Raw genomic sequence first — 21,763 nt, 5'->3', positions numbered from 1 at the left:
ACAATAAACATAGGCAGAGGAGGGAGGAAAGAAGGCGCAAAGTAAAAGGAGCTGAACGAAGGTGAGGAGAGGGAGAGGAGTGATGGGCTCGAGAGGGGGGACGGAAACAAATAGAGCGAGGGTGAAAAGGCAAGGAGCCGAAAAGAAAGGGGTGAAAAGAATGAGAGAGCGCGAGGATGACAATGACAGAGTGAGCGAGCTAGGGAGTTTGAATGAAAGGCCGGCAGAAAGGGATGAATCCATGTGGAACACAAAAGGAGACAGACACCGCCACCTCTCTCACTGTACGTCTGTATCCCTCGCTCTTCCTCTCTCCGTCTTTCTCCACTTCCCACCTTTTCTCACCTGCCTCTTTATACTGCTCTCTACTTTCTTTTGCTTAAGAAAAAATCTCCCGCTGCTCATTTTCTTTTTTTTTTTCTGTGCCACCTCCCTTCTCTAACCCCCAACTTCCAGCGTCTCTCCATCTCTTTCTTTTCTCTTCCTTTGACACCCCGTTTGTTTCTAAGAATATGTCTGTTCTAAACCAGCTAAATTTGGGAAGCTGTTGTTTCCTCTTTGTTTTTGGCTGGTGTTTGTCACCCGAAGCTGAGCTTTTTCAAAACAGTCTGAAAATACCAGCCCCGCTTTTTAGTGTGGACAAAGTCAACAAAGCTTTTGGAAAACCTCAGCCTGCTCTGTGGTGTTAAAAAGACGACCTGACAGATGTCTCACACCATCACAGGAAACACTGGTTCCCTGGGTAACTGGCGGAATCTCAAGCCAAGGTCAGTTTTTTTGTTTGGTCAGTTGCCTCATTACGGGAATAGAAAAACAAGTAGATGAATAAATTGAGAAAAAAATTACAATTCTCAAAATTCTGACCACTTGCTTATTTACTTGTACTTTTACTTTCAATACTTAATTACTTTTGATACTTAACCCTTTAAAACCAATTTGGCTTGACTTCTTTAAAAAGAATGGAATGAAGACAATGAGAAACTAACAAGAAATGACCCCAAATAATAGCAAAAAGCAGGAGGTAAAAATTATATATATATATATATATATATATATATATATATATAAATATAAATTAAAATATTCATATATATTGCTGAATTTAACACTAATTTAAACCTCTGACACCTGAGAAAACTGGTTTGATTTCTTGGTGATAAATGTTTCATTGTATGCAAGAAATTAGTTGCTTACAAAATATTTTTTTAAAATTAATGAAGTAAAAATGTCTGAGGAAAACAGAAAAACTGGGTAAATACAATATTTTTGTTAATGACTAATACAATTTCTTTTTATCATAAAATTATATAAAAAAAATATAAAATTAAAATGATTGACAAAATTTATATAATTTTCAAGCACTTTTTATTGGATCATTTTCATGTTTTTTTTGTATTTTCTCTCTCTTTTTTAAACTAATTTTCTGGTCATTTTCTTGTACTTTTTAATGTCTTTTGAAAGAAATCAAGCTAATTTGCTCAGGTTTCAAAGTTAACTTGGGGGTTGGCGGCTTGACTCGCTTCTGGATTAAAAATACTGCAGTTTTTGGCACCAGTTTTTGGTGTTGGATTCATTGCTTGGTTTTCACATGTATACTTCATCTAAGTTTCACATATCCTTTCTTCCTCTGTCTTGATTTCTCACCCGGTGCTTTCTATTACTTCCACTTTCGCCGCCCTCTCCCTCTGTTATTTTTCTCTCACTTGCCTTCCCCCCCGAACCTCTCCCACTTTGCACGTCTAATGTGCGCCTCGCACCCTCAGACCCTTCAGTTTTCACTCCAGTCAATCTTAAGCATTGATGAAATGAAAATGCTCCTCATTTACACTTTCTTCCTCTCCACACTCACACACTTCTCTCCTCTGCAGTGCCTGGAACGATTAGGGGCTCGTTGGCGGCGGCGAGCTTAACTTTGGCCAAACAAACCTGTCGATTTTATGGCATCTGAAAGAGCCGCTTGAGGGGATTTTTTTCTGGGGGGGTGGCGGCGAGGGAGAGAGGTGAGAAGGAGGCAGTGAAGGGTGTAATTGGTCGAGGGAACTCAGGCGTGGAGAGCATTGTTGGCTGCCTACTGTAGCATAATCTATCTCTTTTTATTCATACTCTTGACTCTCTCTCCCTTTTCCTCCCTTACTTTCTATCACTACATTTACTAACCCCTGTCTCCCCCCTATATCTTCCCCCTCATCCCTCTCTCTCTCGCACATGGACACACCCGCATGCATACTTTTGGTCTGGAGATATTTTTTAAGACGCTGAGATGCTCAGTCCCCTCTCCTACATTTTTCTACCACTCTCTGCCTCCTTTTTCTGCTGTCCTCTCTTCTCTTTGTTCCCCTTTTTTCCTCGATTCATAACTCGAATTTTTCACTCTCTCTTACTCTCGCCTGTCCTCCCCTCCCTTTCTCGCTCTCTCTCTCTCTGACACGTCTCGCTGTAGCTCCATGCTGATAGACCATGAATATCAAATACCTGTGGCACAGCATGGAGGAAGAGAGGAAGGCAGGTGTGTGTGTGTGTGTGTGTGAGTGAAAGAGAGTTAGAGAGAAGGCAGATCTGGATGCATCTATAGGTGGAAACGTGTCAGTGCAGGCACACAAACACACAAAAACAGCATGTGTACTCACTCAAATGTCATCCTTATATATGTGCCTGCACACACCCCTTCAACTGCCAACACACACCACTGACACGTGATAGCATGAAGGGGAAGAATCGATTGATACACACTTCTCACTTGCTGTCCCAAACTAATCGGCTGCCCTCTCTGTCTCTCTTCCTCTCTCTCTCCCTTTTGGACAGTCAAACACAACGTGGCTCGCCCATTAGAGCTCCACAACCCACTGGAAACCATTTATAACCTCGTCCAACCCCGAGCAATTACACCGGCAGCTGCTCCGTGTCGCTCCACGTATCTGTGCGCCCGTGTGTGAGTGTACTTATGTGAGATTGTGTAGTCGTGTTTGTGCATCTGAGGTATGTTTGTGTGAAGTGCGCCATATGGCTTGTGTGTTTTTGAGCTGGGAATGTGTGAAAGGCTTCAGTTTAGTTTATGTAACTGTATACTGTGAGTGTGTGCATGGAGTGAGTGTGCTGTATGGGTGGCTGTAATGTGTGTGTGTGTGTGTATGGTCCAGGTGGCAGCTTGAAACATCACTTTAATTAAGCCGGAGAGCCTGTTCTGTGGTAAAACGGCCCTCTCTGATTGACTCGTATGTGTCACCATGAGGCCGCTACACAACACAGAAAAAGTATCGAGCCTGCCGCCGCCAGGCTGCAACCATTAATCACTGAGGCTATCCTATTGTGCTAATAATGATACAAAGTTATGTAACTCTTGTAATGATTTCCTGTTATGCGAAAAACTACTATGCACCAACGGCAGCGGTATTCAGATGCTTTAGTAAGGTTAAAGCACTCAATTACAAGTGTAGGTCTTTTACATTTACATGAGAAAAGTACAGAAGCGTTATCAGCAAAATGTACACAAGTATCATGAAGAGGGGTGTCGTTACGCGTACGATCCATTTTTGAGTACAATATGATTATACTCTAATCATAATAGTATTCTATTGTTTTTAAATCATTGTTTGAAACATATTTTTATAGGAAAGCTTTTCATTGTTATGACCGATTTGTACATTTGTGATATGAAAATTTTGTTTTTATTTCCTTTTGCTCTGTTTTGCTCCTGTGCACACTTTTATCTTTTATCATTTTTATCTAGGAGATTGGGTAATTCTACCCATATACTGTTGGATTATTAAATCAATAATAAAATTTTATAAATTATAAACTTAGTAGCTTTTTTTTACATAAGCACGAGTAAAACGTGTTTCCATCTGAAATGCAGTGATGGAGCAAATAATTTGTCATTAAATTGATGACATTAATAACGAGCTCACCTCTGCAGTTGACACTGTCTTGTTATATCAATCTTTAACATATAAACTGGGCTTCAGATTAGGGCTGATATAGACGGCAAATATCAAGATCATTTTGATCAAATACTCAATATCAATATTGCAGAAATCTTGTAGAGCTGACTACTGGTGCTTTCACAAAATATGTACACAATGATTTTTTTTAATGAATTATCATCAATAATCATCAATGTGTATATAATAACTAAGCGGATAAAGGTTAATAATAGATCATCTTGAATAGTCTGGTAATTTCTGAAATTTACATCATGATGTAATGCAGCCTTAAAAACAAGAAAAGACAACACTTATAATATTACAATATCTAAAATCTGGACCTGTTCATGATTTTTTTTTCTCAGCGGCAGTTTGTGAATCGTGGGGTGGATAACTGATCTATCGATATATTCAGAGCTGACAAGATCAGATCGATGAATGAGCTGCTACGAGTGAATGAAAATTTTTAGGCCCTTCAAAATGAATGTTTAAGTTTCACTTTCAATGCAGCTGGCATCATGCTGCTCCATTTGAGTACGCTCTGCACTTCAAAAGTGCGGTGCTTTAAATGATCGGACTGTAAATATATATTCAATGCACTCCTCATGAATGATCTAGCCTAAAAAAAAAACAAAAAAAGAAAATCTATCTGTGGTGGCAGATGTTTTAATTGCTGCGGGCTGACAAAAATAAATGAATGTGTGGGAAACCCTGTGCTAAGACTGGATAAACACAACCTTCTGTTGCACTGTGGAGTTTAATCAGTTATGGTATGTTACGCAATTATTAGCATTTGGCTAATTTAAGATAATAACTATCATCAGTGACGGTGTTATGTAGAACTGTAAATGAAGTTGTGATAATGACCATAATGTGTCACGAGATGTGTTAAGCTGTTGTCATGTATTTAATGTACCATCCTATACAATGTCGCCACACCTTTTAAACTAATGCTGTGTCATGCATGGTCGAAACATGTTGTGCATCGCCAAACACCACATCATGTCCTCAAGAAAACCTTCATCATCACAACGACAACGTGCTAACAGATTGCCGTTTCGTAACAGCTCTGTGTGCAGAGAGGGGAGGAAACGTGCACGTGTGATAGATAGCATCTTGGCACGGTGTTGCTGCAGCATTACTGCTGCCACCGCTGATGGCTTTTCAATATAGCATTGCAGTAATTTTCCATAAGCCTGTGTGACTAATGGCGTAAACAATGGAGCCGAATGTTCACGTTATGGGCCCATTATGGAACTATCAGGGCAGGCATGTAAAGACGGATGCCTTTGATCAGTGCTCTATTGTAGGAGCCAGGAGCAGGGAAGAGGATTTGCGTCTTTAAGTGTGTCTTAAGTGTGTGCGTGCGAGAACGAGATGGGAAGAGAGGACGAATGGAGTGAAAAGGAGAGGTGAAGAGAGGTACCAAAGACAGAGAAAAGAGAGATACAATGAAAATTCAAGAGGAGAGAGCTGCTAGGAAAGAGGCAGAGAAAACCCAACAGAGTGTTTTGTTGCTACAGACCATTGGCAAAGCAATGAATTGCTTAAATGACTCCCAGTCTATTCGTGAAGCCACCGAAAGTATCTCATTTGCCTGTAATGTTTTTTCCCTATACAGCCTAATGACCCAAGATGGTGATGTCATGCAGCAGTTACCTCGATCAGCCAGTGGGGTTTCCCGGCTGTCACGGGCTGCCTTGGATGCTGAAGGGAGCAGTCAAAGTCAACAGGTTAGACACAAAGGCCCCTTGGAGACCACTTAATAAGTCAATGGTGTAATGTGATGAGGCAATAAAATGGAGAGTGACATGACCAAATACTGTATTTGGAATCGATGGTTAAGCTTGTAAATGTGATGGCTGAGGGGTTGAAAACCTGGTGTGACATCACTTTTCTTGTGCTGCCTTTTAAAAGTATTTAAACCTTTGAACACTGAGAAAATTGGTGTGATTTTTTTAAAAAACATGGGAGAAAAAGCAATGAGCATCCACAAATTACAACACATTATTAGATTTACATAAATGTTTTTAAAAAGCTAGAGAGAAAAAGAAAAAAGCAAGGGTAAAACTATTTGTATTATCAAAATGACATTTCTAAAATTATGTTACAGAATTATTATAACTTTCTTTAAGCTCTTCTTGCAGGTCATTTCCTTCTTTTTTTAAACTTTGTTATTTGTCTTCTTTTTTTGTACTTTGTACTAATCTCTTGCTCATTTTTGGATCTTTTTTTTCTTTTCACTGTTGATTGTCCTTTTCTCCTTAAGAAATATTTCACATATAGCAAGACACATAGATTTGGAAATTATTTTTAAAAATGTAAAAGGAAAAAAGAAAAACGCTGGGGAGAAAGCTATTTTTATCATGATAATACATATTTGAAATTATGTTACATAATTATTAAAATGTCAAAGCACTTTTTTCTGGTTATTTCCATGGTTGTTCATTTTTATTTTCTCTTTCTCTATTTTCTTTCTTTTTTTTTAAAAAAAGGAATTTTCAGATAATTTTCTTAAACTTTTCACTAATTTCTTGCTAATTTTGTTTAGTCATTTTCCTTTTTCATTGCTCATTGCCTTCTTCCTGTGTTTTTGAGAGGAAACAAGCCGATTTGCTCAGGTTTCAAAGGCTTTAAAGAAACACAAATGCACATAAAAAAATCTGATAATGACTTAAGCAGAGATTAGCTTTGCTGTACAAAAAAACGTGCAATGAGTGAAAGTTTTATGTATATTATTTTAAAGCTGAGTGTCTCCCAGGTAATGACAGCCTCTTTTAGACTACAGTAAAAAGTGTGGGAGATTTTTGGGTCATTGGACCGATTTCAAGAAGTGAGTGCTTTTTCCACTTCAGCGGTTGCATTTTGTCTGCCGTGTAACCCTCGACAGAGCTCTCTCTCTCACAGGATGAGTCATGCCATGCCAACCTCAAAAAACCTGACTGGAGTGCCTGCAAAACCCGAGGGTCTAAAGCTGTCTACATAACATATTCTGTTAGCTTTCTAAGTTATTAATTGCACTTTCTTAACTGTACAAAGAGGTGAAAAATAGAAGGAATAAAGCCATTATAGTAACAAAATCATTGGATGTACTGCAGCTCCATTAAGGCACACTAAGCCCAGCATGTCACCTTGACTAAAACCTCTTTTCTTCTTTCACATCAGCTCTCTTTATGCAAGCTGCCTGAATGGACACATTTTTCATGTATGCACACACATAGTGCACGCTATCGTCAGTATGATGAGGCATGGGTGCAATTGTGTTTACTGTGTGCATTTAAAACTGTGTAGGGAGAATATATACCTGTGTGTTCAATTTATTAGCAAAAAAAGCATTTGTTTTGTATTTGTTGTTAGGATTCACTGTATCACTCAGAACAAATGCTGCTTGCTGCAATTCGGGATAACCAAAATTAAATGGTTTCAACTCAACTTCAAATTTTCTATGCCTCTTCATTGTGCTGAAACTATTTATTTTTTAATTATGATTAAATGATCATTTAAGTTGAATATCAAACAATGTTGGTCAGAATTACTAAAATGTGCGGACTGGTTGCCCTTTTTTCTGCTTTATATAATTCTGAATTAAATACTTTAAAATTATTAACTGTTTTGGACAAAAAGAAAACTAATTGAAGGCATCACCTGCTATTTTTTTTTATTTGCAAGATTAAAAAAAAGAAATTAGAGAGAAATTAAGCAAAACATTTGGAAAGAAAATGTAATAATTTAACTGAATTTTGATGATAATTATCATGAAAGTTAATCATCAAACAACACTGGGAAATGATTGCTGGTTGCAGTTACTCATATGTCAGAATTTATGGCTTTTTTGGCTAATAAACTGAACACTTGTAAAATTTGGATTGTTTTTGACAAAACTAATACACTTTGATGGCATAGGCTGAAACTATCGTTTTTTTAATTGACACATTTTGGTAAAATTATCAAGTTACTTATTACTATAATGAAACACTGGTGAAAGGTTTCCGGATCCAGTTACTCCGATGTTAGTGTTTGTGGCTTTTTTCTGCTGAACTACAAAGTGAAGACTTTTACATGTTGGAAAGCTTTGGACAAAACAAAACAATATGAGGGCATCAACTCTGGGAACTCTGGGTATGTCTACAATTACATTCTTGTGACTAACCGATTAGTATAAAGAATATTGAGACATTAATAATGAAAATAATCATTAGTTGCCACCTAACCTCTCATCCTCCAATTTTCTCTTCATCTACAGGAAAGATATCTATGATGAAAATGGATGTTTGTCCATTAGAAGCTGCCCTGTTCTGTTAGAAGCACCCTGCATCTAAAGCTGAGCACCATCATGGTGCCTCAGCTGCTGCTGCTGTTGTTGTTGTTGTTGTTGTTGGCGGCGAGATGTTTAAAATGAGGCGCCTGACAACAGATAACATCTGAAAAGCTCTGAATCCATTATGGCAGTTGATGTTCCGGGAAAGGGTGAGGAGGAGAGAGACGCATCTGGAGGTTAGGAGTTAGAAAGTGAGGTGAGAGAAGACAAAATGGGGGAGAAAGGAGACAGCCATGATGCAATTCCTCAGTCTATCTAGCTTTCATTTCTGCTGTTGCATTGATTTTTAGGGAGGTAATCATCCAAAATGAGAGAAAATGAAACAATTGTTTCCCTCTGTCCTTAAAGGTACACTGGGCAGTACTTTTACATAAATATATTCATGTTTGGTCTACATTGGGTCTGTCACAAGAACCGATATTTCGGTACCAAATCGATGCTGAAAACGTGACCCAACTCCAGTGCTGCAGGTACTGCGTGTGCAATTCTTCCAGACCTGCAGGGGGCTGCAAGTACACCTGCAATTGTTCTAATCTGTCATTAAATGCCGAAAGAAGAAGAAGAAAAATGCCTACCAGCACGAAAGAACATCAAGTGCAACTGCAGTGACAGTTTGTTAGTACTTTGCAGTGGAAGCACTGTATGTTTACACCATGCTACAAATGCTCTATTCGGCTCTGCATGTTTGGTGTTATTTTCTGGTCGCTTAGAGTAAAAAATGTTCAACTTGGGGAAAATGCTGCATTCATCATAGAAAACCCCAAGATATAGTCCCCAAACCCCAAAATTAGTTAATTAGTAATTAGTAGCATATTACCACTCCTGGTTTCTTCATCTTGAAGTCAAAGGGTTTTTTGAACAGGTTTTTGGTAAGATGCCTAAAATAAGGTCTGTGGTTAACACTAGCTGAAGGGACGTTCGCGTTTTGTTCTAAGATATAATATACGCCACAAATACCCCACTTGTGAACTTTGAAGCTTTAATGTGTCTTAAATGAGGATGGTTGCTATTAAGTGGCTAAATAAAACTGACGTTTATGATACTGATATCATCACGCCAAACACAGCTTTACAGCCTTAAAGTGGTGGCAATATTAGGTCATCTGAACATAGTGTAGTTTGTTTATATCAAAATATCCAAAATCCAGTGAAAGAAAATACACTGGCTTTTTGACAGGAAACAAATGTGATGCTATTCTGTCTCAGCCTACAAAAAAAAAATCCTGATAGAATCTGTCTTCGCTTTTTCATCCTGCTGTCCAGTCATAGTGAAGGAGGGGTGAACCAAACACCACCAAGACCAATCGACACATCTCAACCACATAAACAAAGAGAAAGATATATATAAAAATCATTTATGCTATATATCTATTATCTATATATTTATATACATTTCCTAATAAGTTTTTGATAGAGTAGTGCATGTCTAAGTATGTAGAATTTATTGTTTCATTTCTTATTTTACTGTTGTATCAAATTGAGACTCATTGAAATTTACTGGTATTGGTATCAATTACAGAATTTTCCTGTATTTTGACATGCCTACTCTAGATCTACTTGAGTTGTAATACTGAGTATTCGCTGCAATCAGTTCCAGGGAATATTGTCAACACTAAACACAAAGAGGGCTCCTCAGCAGCAGTTAGCAGCATATCCAACCAGAAAGCCAACTTTTATTTCTGTTACACTACTGAGAAACCATCAAAGTAATGTGATTTTAGTCTTAAAACATTCAAATATCTAGTCATCTCTCACTGCTGGTGAAACTCGGGATGCCAGAGCACAATGCCGCCATGGTTGGCTTCTAAACAGCCAACTAATAATGTAGCATTGACCTCAGTGTTGCCAGCTCTCACTCATGCAAAGCAGCAGTGGTAAATGCCGCTCTCTGCGATCTTTCTGTACTTATTTTAAGACTGGTGGAATGATGCACATCGTCATATGTGAGATGGGCCAGCTGCAGTCACAATAACCGACTACGTCCTGCCATAACGTTCCTCCATGATGAGGATCATCCACACAGCTGGCAGGTACAGCCGCCGATCAAATTAACCGGCCAATTACACTTCTAGCGCGCCGCGCAAAACGCAACCAATTACCTGCACTTGGCCAGATGTAAGCTGGAGGTAAGGCCAGATGTGAAGACGAGAAGTCTGCGGTTGGTGAAATACAACTCAAGTTCGGTGAGTAAATGGAGACTTATGGAAATCTGAATGGCCTTTTAATATCAGCAGTAAAGACAGATGAGCTTTGAACAGCTGCTGTGGTGGAGAACCTTTTAGGGTGGTGTGACGGGTAACGTTCAGGCTGTAGAGACGGAGCTGATTCTTTTCTCATGCTAAAACTGCATCAGCTGCCACTGCAGGGTCCAATCTTAAGACTAGGAATGTTTATTTGCATTCAGTGCCCAGGTATTTATGGATGTGATATAGTGGGCCATAGACGTCAAGTGCCTCTGTCACAGATGGCGTCATGTGTCTAAGATGTCAAACTTTCTGTGCGGTGAGAGAGCCACAGCCAGCTCTGGCTGCATTTTCCCCATCAATAAAGTAAAACACAAACTAAACAGACTGTTTGTTATTCACCTCACATGTCAGAGCGAGTCTGCAGCAAGAAGGCCAAACTGACAACCTTATCCACACCCGACGAATAAAGCACACTCCCATGTGTTTCCACCTTCGCTGACAAATACGGCTCTGAGGGGAGTGATGGAGCGAATTATTCTGCAGCAGTCCACACTGATGAACCATGAAATTGTGATTTGTTAGAGCAAGTCTGGATGAAGATTAAAATTAGTGTTACTGACTAACATTTATACGCACCACTAGTGACTTGCACTTTGATTAACCAGCTAGTTTCCTGGTGAAGGCATGCAGACGCTTTTGTTTTTATCCCAACTGGGTGATAACATTCTGTGTTTCTCCTGGCAGAGATTAATAACATCCATGCAAAGAGGAGCTCGGGCTAAATAAAGGAGCTATGGAGGAGGAGGTGGCAGTCTGGGGAAGTGGGTTTAATTGCAGGCTAGTGTTGGGGTGGAGTCTTACCAAATCGCGGGGGCTTTGCATCTGGGGCTCAGCATTCTAGAGGATGGAGGAGGGGGACAGAAGAACCACAGGTAAACAAGCAAAAATATTGAATGAAAGGAACAGTTCAAACTTGAGCACACAAGAAGCTGTGGAAGGGAGGACTTCTGGGTAAATGGAAGCAGTGTGATGAAGACATGGGGATGCAGGATATGAAAATGATGAATCTCAGAAGACAGATTGGTAGTGATTGCTGAGTAGTGTGCGCTCAAACTTATATAGAAACTGTCAGAAACAACTGATACAATCTTCCACTGAAGACAGGGGGGATTACATCCTATTTTTGTAGCCCTACACACCTTAACAGTTTGCTTTACTCTCTGGAGTCTCTCTAACCAGTGTCCTTTTACTGTCCAGCTGCCATAATCCAGACAAGAGAAACTCTCAGTTCATCCAGCTGAGGCGAGCTCACAGCAATAAGCTTTACAAGCAACAGGAACTTCTTTGTGGACCGTTTTCTCCATGAGTTTTACAGATTCTGATCCATGTAATATTAATAAATGAATAAATTGCATGATTTGACACGGCATTGAACATTTTGCCAAACCATTGATATGTTACATTTGCATCAACACACATCATGGACCAGCCGGAGCATTTATAGGTCTGATACTGCACGAGGCATCGTGGTAGTTAGAGGTTTTTAATTCTTAAACAAAAGCGTCTTTTCTCTGTTTTCTCTGGTCATGTAGCACCAGTGAAAGTAGTATTTGCTTCCTTCTACTTCACTGACAGCCTGTTTTTTTACGAGGTCCCTCTTATAGCAGTGAAATACTTCTTTAAGTGTTGATAAGATTGGTATAAAACATGCAAATGTAATGTATTCTTGGCTTGCAGATGACACTTCCAATGCAAACATTTTATTCTGGGAACTGGGCGGATGATAAAAACTTTGTAATTTGGTAAGCAGTGATCTTTGAGCATTTGCACTAAGTTTGGTCACTCTATATACAAGCTGCCCACTACTGCAGTAATATTCTGCATAATTTTCAGGGGAACAAAATTAAATCTACACTATGATTCAAGGCTGAAATTGCATAAGTATAAAATCTGGTGGGAATGATCATCAATCAAACACGAGGCAGTGAAGGACTGCATGCTCTTTCTCTGTCAGTGAAAGTAAATGTGACTTTGTGTTGCGTGTGCATGAATGAATGTGCAATACATTAATAACAGCATATTGGCATGGTGGTAGCAACTGACATAGCAATTCTTTTGTTTGACTAGCATTAATGTGGAAAGCTCAATAACTACATTTGATATAATGTTATTTTTAGATTTATATTCCTTCAGTAGAGTGATAAAATAAGTAGTCCAGCTGGTCGAGTAAAAGATCAGAAACACGTGTTGTTTACTGCTTGCTGCCTGCGGTATCTGCACGTATGATACAACAGCTGTTGATTTCATTTTTTTATATTACACTGCATTAGGTTTAATATATTAAGCTTAGTAACTGCCATTTTTCATTTATACTCATGTACCATGAAAATATGCAGTTTACTCTTGACTCTTTTTTTATTATTAGGCTCAATTTAGGCACCTAGCTTGTGTTTTTATTCTTATAAAATGTGTGTCATTGCTAGATTTTTGTTAACTTATGTCTCCTCTATCTCTAAAACCCATGAGAAAATGCTGAGCCCAGCTCATAGCTTTGGATAGAGACTGAAGCTGCTCATTTTGTGCACCGAACCTCGTCTCCCCCGAGCGCCATCTCTACCCTTTCACATCACCCTCTCCACCCTCAGCGGCTGATAACCACAGATCAAATAAATCCTACCATCTAACTACCGAGTACGCAGAGTCAGCCGGACTCTCAGCCCAGCTCTAATCTAAAAGATGAGTATCGACCAGAGTGGCAGCTCCTCTCATCTAACTTCGCCCGTGGCGACAGCCAGCCAATAGCCTCCTCTGCATTCCTTGCTGTGATAATTGTCACCAATCAGCCGTTTGATTGACACTTCTTGCAAGCGAATGGCTGCTTGTGGCTCTAATGGCCCCGGTGACTGCTGAGGGTGCTGGGAGAGACCATTTTTATGACAGCAGCGGGGGGATTTAAGGCTGTTTGGGGCCGTAACTCATGTTAGAACTCGATAAGGCGTGTGTTAAAGCCAGCTAGTGGGGGCTGGAGAGATAGCTGAGAATCATTGACCGCCGCTTTGGAATAAACACTGATGTGATTTAAAGCACGCTCACGCTGGAGAAAAAAAAACTACACTTAAGCCTCTACCAACTTGTTTTCGTCTCGGCCATTATGAGCTCACTTCTTACCAAACAACTTTGAGGTAGCTCCAGATGTGCGGTAAATCAAACCTGATTTTCTGCAAAGATAATTAAGTGTAACATCTGGCATCATGTAAAACCCCAAATTTGAGGGAAGCAGACAGTTGTGACAAAACATAACAACTAATTTAGCAAAGGTTTGCATGAATTATTGGTGTTAAAAGCTGTGAGTGGCATCTGTTCCCACTGAGTGACAGCGGCAGCCTCCAGAAACACTCAAAGACTTGCTGATTGTATAACGTAATGTGTACGGATTTCTCCTGATTGATATTCAAGCCAAGTGTGTTTTTCACTCTCTGCCTACTACCTGCCCCACGTCTGTCTGTTCATCCCCACATCCATCAATCTACCGAGTCAGCTCAGAGGCAAAACACAGCGAGGGAGATGGAAATGCCGAGATGGATAGGGTAACCTAACAAAGCAAGAGGAAGAGACGAAACCGGTGAATGAGAATGAAAGGAGAGGGAGGGGAGGGTAACAGATTAAGAAAGACAGAAATGGAGTGAAAGCAAGAGTGAAAGGAGAGGGCGAAGGAGATAAAGAGAAAAGATTGAGCTCTACAGGTTTCCTCTGAGGCTAGCCATGGCTCGGTAATAGAGAGGAGTGCAGCGGCGGAGCGGGACAATCAATCTGCATGCTCGGATAGCGTGTTGTGTTAGCTGGGAAATGAGAAGACAACACGGCGCTCACTGTGGGGATTAACGGCACTGGTGACAGCACAGGAGGACGCACAGACACACTCTTGCACTTATGCGTGAGCACACACTCTAATCTATACTTATCCATGCACGGGGGGACTGTACATATGTCATGATGTGAAATGTGTTATGCTGACAGGATGAGGAGTTGAAGGGATGTTCTGAAGGAGGCGGAGAATGATAAACGTACCACATCTCGGGGAAGGAAAGTGTCCTCCTGCCGTAGTACCAGTAGTCCCACGGCTCCGCCCATGGGTGTGGCCCTGAGCAGAGACACCACCTCCTCCTGGGTCCGCCCGTTCAGGTCCACCCCATTCACCTGAACAGGAGACACGGTGAAGTTCTGAAAAACGCTGCATTCAGGAATCTCTTGGCCCAAGAAAAGCAGCAAATCCTCACTTTTTTAAATCAAATTTTATCACTTGCTCAAAATAAAATAAACCTGTGGATCAAAGAATTCTAACTTTTGTGCAATAACCACACAGAATCAGCGCTGCAGCATAATCCTTTATGCAAATGCTTTGCAAGGTGGAGTAATGCAACATCAAAAGCTGTTCCGTCTTGCTGCACAAGATAGTGTGTGAAAACATGTTCTTTGATTTAATTCCAGGATGCTCCATTTCAGTATAAAATGTTACCTAAAATCAATTGGCTACACTTTAAATCCAACAGACCTTTTGTTATGGATTTAAGGTGTTAGTACTTCAATTCACTGTCATAGATCATACTAAGTAAATGAAAAGTAAATAAATAAACATCTGTTCATGTATGAATTCCTGTGCTATCCATTTTGAACTTTTCTTGTACTGCTTTTAAATGCCTTTGAGAAGTATTTTAACCTTTGAACCCAGTGGTGAGATTTATTTCAGAAACACGTGGGAGAGGGCAACCCAATAAGAAATGTTCAAAAAATGCAATAAATTAGTGAACTTAGAGAATTATTTTTTTAAAAGCTAGGTAAAAGTATATTCATAATTATCATAATTACATGTTTAAAATTATGTTACAATTATTTTTCTAATCATTTTTAAGTACTTTTTTCAGGCCATTTTCCTTGATCACTTTTTTCCTTTTTTTTTTTAACTAATCTTCAGGTAATTTTCTTGTACTTTTTAATCGATTTTTTTTGCAAATTTTTCGTTCATTTCATCTTTTGTTGCTCAGTGACTGCTTCCCATGTTTTTGACAGAAATCAAGCCAATTTGCTCAGGTGACAAAGGGTTAAGCATCGCCACACTTTCACTTTCTTACCTCCAGCAACCTGTCTCCTGCCTTCAGGCGGCCATCTTGGATGGCGGCTCCCCGAGGCAGAATGTTCTTCACGTAGATGGGTGCTGAGCCGCCGATGGGAACATCCCGAGACGTTATACTGAAGCCGAGTCCCTCAGGGCCTGTGGGATGAGAAGAAAGGAGAGGTGTGATGATGGGAACTGGTTTTATCTTCAGGCACACGTTGAATCTCCTCTATTCCCTCTGCACCGCGGCAGCTCGAGCTACTAAGAATGAGTTCATAGTCAGCTGGTGCTCATCAATTACATTATGCATTCGCTTTGCAGTGATTGATAAGTAGCATTTTAGTGCAAATCTCCTGCAAAAACAAAATAGAAACACCACTGGACCACTGTTTTACTTTACAACAAACAAACCTAACTAATGTAGAACAGAAAAGGGGACAATGCATAAGAAGTCCCTCCCAATGCTGTCACATTATCAAAGTTTAAAACTGCAGTACTATACCCGTTTTGAGAAAATAAATCAAATAACATGATACTTAATACCTCTTTTGATACAACAGCAAAAAAAAAAGTACTGTGCACACAAAGCTCTTTTTTTCAAATTAACAACCTGCACACAGTGCTGGAACAAAAAAAAAGTCATATACTAACACATTTGTAAGAACATTAATAGTAATTACGACTTCTGTTGAAAATCTTATTGTAGATCTTTTTTTAACACTAAAATGTTAACACTAAAATAACAGGGGTGGAAATCACCAGAGGCCCCATGATAGTTGAGTCATGATACAATATTACTGTGTGACGATAGCAGCAAATTACGGCCCCAGAGGAACATTTTGAAAAAAATCAATACTTTATGTCCTTGTATCGATTTTTTCCCCCACTTCTAATAATTAGCAGATATCATATTGGTTTAAACATGTGGTATTGAAAAGGGATCCCGTATAAATACTTTTAATAACCTTTGTCCATCCTAAACAAAGCTTCCAGAATAGCCTACTTGGAGAGAATGCGCTAATGATTCTTTCTCTACTTTCTAGTGGGACCTGAGACTTGCAGTATGCACTATCTTTAGGTGATCTTATTAATCCATGTTTATGTGTGTGGATGTGATTTTGTTTGTGTACATTTGCGAGTTTTGCCTGCAGCCCCTAAAGAGTGTATCATTACGGACCATTAGGAAAAAGGCCTGCATCTCATACCATCAATAATCCTAACAGACAAACAAATAATTTCCCATCATTAAGCAAGTTAAATACAGGAAATGAAGTGAAATGTGCATCCTGTCAACAGCTCAAGCAGATTTGTAGAGAATTATCAAAGTAGGATGTATTAAGAGGACAGGCAACATAACGCTGTGAAAAAAAAAGTTGAACAATACATGCTAGCATTTTTATGATGCATGTAAGTAAGATCCTGAAGTCTGAAGACTTTTGCCTGATATTTAATTAACACTTACGTCAAAAATGACCCACCACTATGTGTACCAGTATTGAAATGATCTTTTTCCATCTTGAAATCTAGAATGTCCCCACCATGAGAAAAAGTGAAACACTGCCTTTGTTCATATTTCAATGAAAGCTGTACAGCAACAGGGTAAAAATCTTGTCTTAGAGGTCATTTTGAACCGGAAGTTATAAAATGATTTAATCCCACAAAAAACACAAAACCACACACTCACACACGCACACACACAGAAATACATCTGCAAAATCCATGCACACAAACTGCATACTGTCCTCATTGTATAGCATAATATACTATGTTGATAAAGACTGTTATTGTTTCCCTTTTTAAAAAATGCATTAATAAACCTCTACTTTAATAAAGAAAACATTTATGATGGGTGTGTTGTAATAAAAATAAGTGGATCCACTATTAAAAGCAGTCTTTCTGCACTGTGAAGAAGGAAAACCTCAATATTCATGAAGTTTGTGATGATTTTTTTCTTCATGCAAAATAAATTTGAGGTTTAAAATTCAATCATCTGCTTCATTTTGGGGGTTTAGTGAAGGCAGGTTATTTTTGACCCTTAAAATAAGTTACAGAAAGTTAAGACCACACAAAGTTTAAAGCCACACACAGAAAAACAACATGTGGTTAATACACTTTCTAGAGTTATGAAGAGCTTTATTCCAGCACGTCCATGCTGATGATCAACACACTTAAGTCCGTCTATCTCCACCAGCATTTTACCTGACTACACCGAGCTCTGATCAAGGCGCTTTACGTGTGTTTTAGAGAGCTTTTGTAAACAAAATGTTCCGAATGACATTGTCAAACAAAGTGAATATAAGAACAATAATGAGCATCCTTGCTGTATCAGAGCGCTGGCCCTAATCCTCGCTGCCTGTGTGACTGAGCTGATGCAAAGAACAGCAGAGCACTTAGCTATTCTGTTTCACATCCTCTACCTAATCCCCTTCATTGATGAGCCAATCAACATCCCGCAGGCAGACGAGGTGCGGTATTATAGTCACCGGTAAATGCCTGTGGTGTTCCTGGCTGTAAACAGGGAGGAGGATCTTTAAAACTCCCATTAGCTTGATTAAGACATACCTAAGCAATTTCCTGTGCAGAATGGGATCCTTTGATTGATTTTGATATTCCCCGGGATTTGCGACGAGACCGGTGTCTGATTCGAGCACATAAACAATGCGGGAGTTTAATCTGTGCTCAAAGCTCTGGGCTTAAGATGGTACTCAAAACAACGCAGATGAGCCAAACAGCCTCTTGGGAGTCGCTGTTAATCCCCGCAAATGTCTGCTCCGACAACGGCAAACAAAAGGTGGAATGAGAAAAGATAACATCTTTGACTGAGAACATAACAGATTTCCTGGCATATCATGCACAGAACGCAGGGTTTTTTCTGGGTATTATGACCAAGCCGAGATGTGTGTGAGAGAGAAGAAAAGGCTCGGATGGAGGAACAAGTGGAAATAGCTATCAGCTGGGATGGAATATGCAACAACCAGCTGGGCGTTTTTATGTTTTATGTTCCGACTTGATTCTAGCCCCAAGAGAGGAAACTGATTTGGGGGGAAAACTTCAACGGGCATATGGTGCAGCCCTGTCAGAGTCTTTGCCATAGCATTTGACAGCACACGGGGACCAGCGGCTGCTTAGCAACAAGCTCTCTGGCCCTGAGACCTGGCACCGACACCTGGTATCCTGTTGGCAGAGGTTCGCACCACCTGTGCCAGCTGTCAGTCAACGCCTTCAGTGAGGAGATGTCCCCAAAGTTTTATTCCCAACATCGCCTTTCGTTCTGTACGGTGCACTGGACCACTGTTTGCTGCTCACATCACTATGTTAAACTCTGCATGTTTTTAAACCTTTAACATCATTGTTCACGTTCTGCATGCTTCCACGTCTGCGTCATTTCTCCACAAACGGTTCCTGCGCATGTTTTTGATGCGCCAGGAATGGGGAAATTGCTTGTTTATTCAGTTGGAATGGAAATGTGAGCAACATGCACGGCTCATTTTTGAAAGCTCAAGGATTGCAAAGCATGAAGGGAGATTTTCACGGACCCTCTGGAAAGAATCAGAAGACAGTTCAAAAACAAAATGATGTAATACGTCATGTAGGTATTGAGACGTTTTGCCACAAAAACAAGGGAGAACTTTTTTGATAATAGAAGTTTCCGAACGTGTTTCTAGGTTTGAAGAGTCTACTGACAGTTCAGGTTCCAATTACACAGAGAAACGCAACGTACACCAAAGGCGAAGTGCATTGTCTTGTATTTGCTTTTTGGACAAAATAATATTTATAACGTTTAACATGAGAACAGCTGATCAGTAAAGTGCAACTAGATCAAGAGGAAAATTTTGTATCAGTCCCAAACCAAACATCAGTCCAGTTTGATGTTTGGTTTACTATCAAAGCAATTTCAAAATGTTTAACCCCGGCCAAACTCTAGTTTCAAAAAACCCTGGACTCTCTGGGCACTAAAGCAGTTCTTTATCTCACCCTGCTTCACCTCACCTTTCTTTAGCTGGATGTTGAGCCTCCTCCCAACTTTTTTGGTATATCCTCCTGTTGGCGTCGAGTTCAGCCCCCTCTGAGGCGAGTGGGCGTGTCCTGTCGGTGGCTTGGCTGCAGAGATCGCAGGGTGAGTCAGAGGGGGGTAGCCTTCAGTGTGGTCTGGGTGGGTATGGGATTGAGGATGCGGATGGGAGTGCGGGTGAGTTTGGGAACCGTGTCGGGACATCCTCTGTGGGACGTGGTCCATGCCAGAGACAGTGCTGCCGGTCAGGGAGTCGGGGCTGAAACGGCCTGAGGAGTACGCTGGGTTCCTCTCGGCGTGGGATAACTGCTCATAGTGGGCCTTCATTGATGACGGCACCACGTGGAACATGATGATAGGGGAGCGCATGGCCTGTCGGAACATGTTCTGGGCTCTGTGAGGAACAGATTTGGAAAGGGGATGAGAGAGAGTTGATTATTTCACTGATTTTGGCCTGAAACACCTTTTGTAGCTATTCATGCTATACATTTACACTTGACTGCACTAACTTGCCAAGTGAAGCAGCCAAACTACCTGCCGTTTCTCTCTCACACACACCCTTGCTATATATATATATATAAACCTGTCTTCTCCCACCTGAACATTCTGACATGTTAATTAATACTTATTGCCAGCGTGAGCGGCTCTAAAAGGAGACTGAACCCTCCCCGACAGCACCATCGCATAATCCCTTCATTTGGCTCCAGATGAGGGAGACCTCTATCCGTCGGATAGTTTGCAGAAAATCCTCTTTTAAACCCCTTTTCGGTGTGAGCCCATGTACAGTAGGTGTGAATGGAAACTTATGTCGGCTGTCAGCACCCCGCAACAGCGGAGGCTTGTTAGCACCACCTGTTTCAATAAAGCAGACTTTGGTATGGCTCTTCCTTTGCCCCCCCGACAGCTGCACGGACGCTCGGGTTCTGAATTTCTATTGCTCCCGCTGCCCCCCTGAATGACAACTATAACTGGGCCCCCCGGAGAATTTTGTTGTGAAATTCCAACCCCTTTTTTTCCCAGCCACTTATAACCTTCCCTGAGGAGGATGGTCTTGTCTCGGCATCTTTACGATTTCAGGCTGAATCTAGTAGCAGACAAGATGTGATCTGCTCCCTCATAAAAATACTGTTAAGCAACAACTGTCGATGCTTTTGTAACAACACTATAGAAGCCTTATTCCCCACCCATTAGTTGACTAATGGTCAACATGGTTCAACAGCAGGGTTGGCTGCCACACCATAACAGTACAACAAAATTAGTTTGGGTTATTCAAATTATAGAACTTATTATAAGCAGGCTGTTGCAGGTATCGGACATTTAAATGTATTGCTTTTGAAGTACTTTTCAAGATAATTTCTAACCAAATGTGACACTTTTTCTCATTTAGGCACTGCAGGTAAATAAAGATAAGTAGAATAAATGTAGTCCAGTGCAGTGGTAGTTTTTCTGTAGTAATATGATCACTACAGTGAGTTAGGGTAATTTGTAAATCACACACACACACATACACACACATACACACACATACACATACACACACACACACACACACACACACACACACACACACACACACACACACACACGTATGTCCAGCCCTGCTTTAAAGTAAAACATATTCAGTTAAGTGGCAAGTTACAACTAATTCAGACATCACAAATTTAGATTTTAGACAATTTAATGAATTTTAAAGCCTAATATTTTCTAAAAAAAAAAATCATTTAAGACCTGCAGACACCCTGCTCGCAAGTCCTTAAGGTGATAGTTTTGTTTTGATTTCCTAAAGGTTACCTTGATTTCTGCCTCCACTCCAATACAGCAGAGGTAAATGTTAAAACTCTTTCTACCAAAGTTATAGTCCCCTTTTCTTGGAACTGTTGACAGCATGTTCTTTGTACAACCACAAATACAGGGACATTGTTTAAAGAGTGGAGTGGAAATTAAAGTAGTGATGAAAATCTCAGAAATAGGTATTTCAAAGCATCAACAAATGAAAAAAAAAACCAACAAAAAAAATATCTACAAGATTCATGCTAGATAATAGTTTAAAAAAATCTAATTTCTTCATTTTTTAAAGGTCCAATGTGTAGCATTTGCAGAGATGGTGTATAGTATATAACATTAGTTTATAATCCTCTGAAAATAACAATTGTTGTTTTTTGCTACCCTTAGAATGAGCCGTTTATGTCTACATATAAACAGTTTTGGTTGTATA

At 40.0% G+C, this 21,763-nt stretch overlaps 1 protein-coding gene across 16 annotated transcripts in view; it reads right to left on the bottom strand.

The window, feature by feature from the left end:
- The window catches only part of LOC121951641 (partitioning defective 3 homolog), a 315,087-nt gene that overhangs the window by 131,501 nt on the left and 161,823 nt on the right, over nucleotides 1-21,763 (bottom strand). For 7 of the 16 annotated variants that reach the window (XM_042498044.2, XM_042498042.2, XM_042498045.2 and 4 more), the window contains 5 exons: nucleotides 19,527-19,942; nucleotides 15,553-15,692; nucleotides 14,492-14,620; nucleotides 11,285-11,320; nucleotides 5,580-5,627 (listed from right to left, as the gene is read on the bottom strand). In XM_042498044.2, the coding sequence (XP_042353978.1) occupies nucleotides 5,580-5,627; nucleotides 11,285-11,320; nucleotides 14,492-14,620; nucleotides 15,553-15,692; nucleotides 19,527-19,942 (769 nt within the window). The remainder of the gene's footprint in view (nucleotides 1-5,579; nucleotides 5,628-11,284; nucleotides 11,321-14,491; nucleotides 14,621-15,552; nucleotides 15,693-19,526; nucleotides 19,943-21,763) is intronic. The other 9 variants (XM_042498056.2, XM_042498046.2, XM_042498053.2 and 6 more) reach the window with 3 other exon arrangements.

Source organism: Plectropomus leopardus, chromosome 12 (genome assembly GCF_026936395.1).
Source record: "Plectropomus leopardus strain MGB_pleo_1.0 chromosome 12, ASM2693639v1, whole genome shotgun sequence".
Classification (NCBI taxonomy): Eukaryota; Metazoa; Chordata; class Actinopteri; order Perciformes; family Serranidae; genus Plectropomus; species Plectropomus leopardus.
The sequence above is the reverse complement of the archived record's forward strand: the minus strand, read 5'-3'. Positions and strand labels throughout refer to the sequence as shown.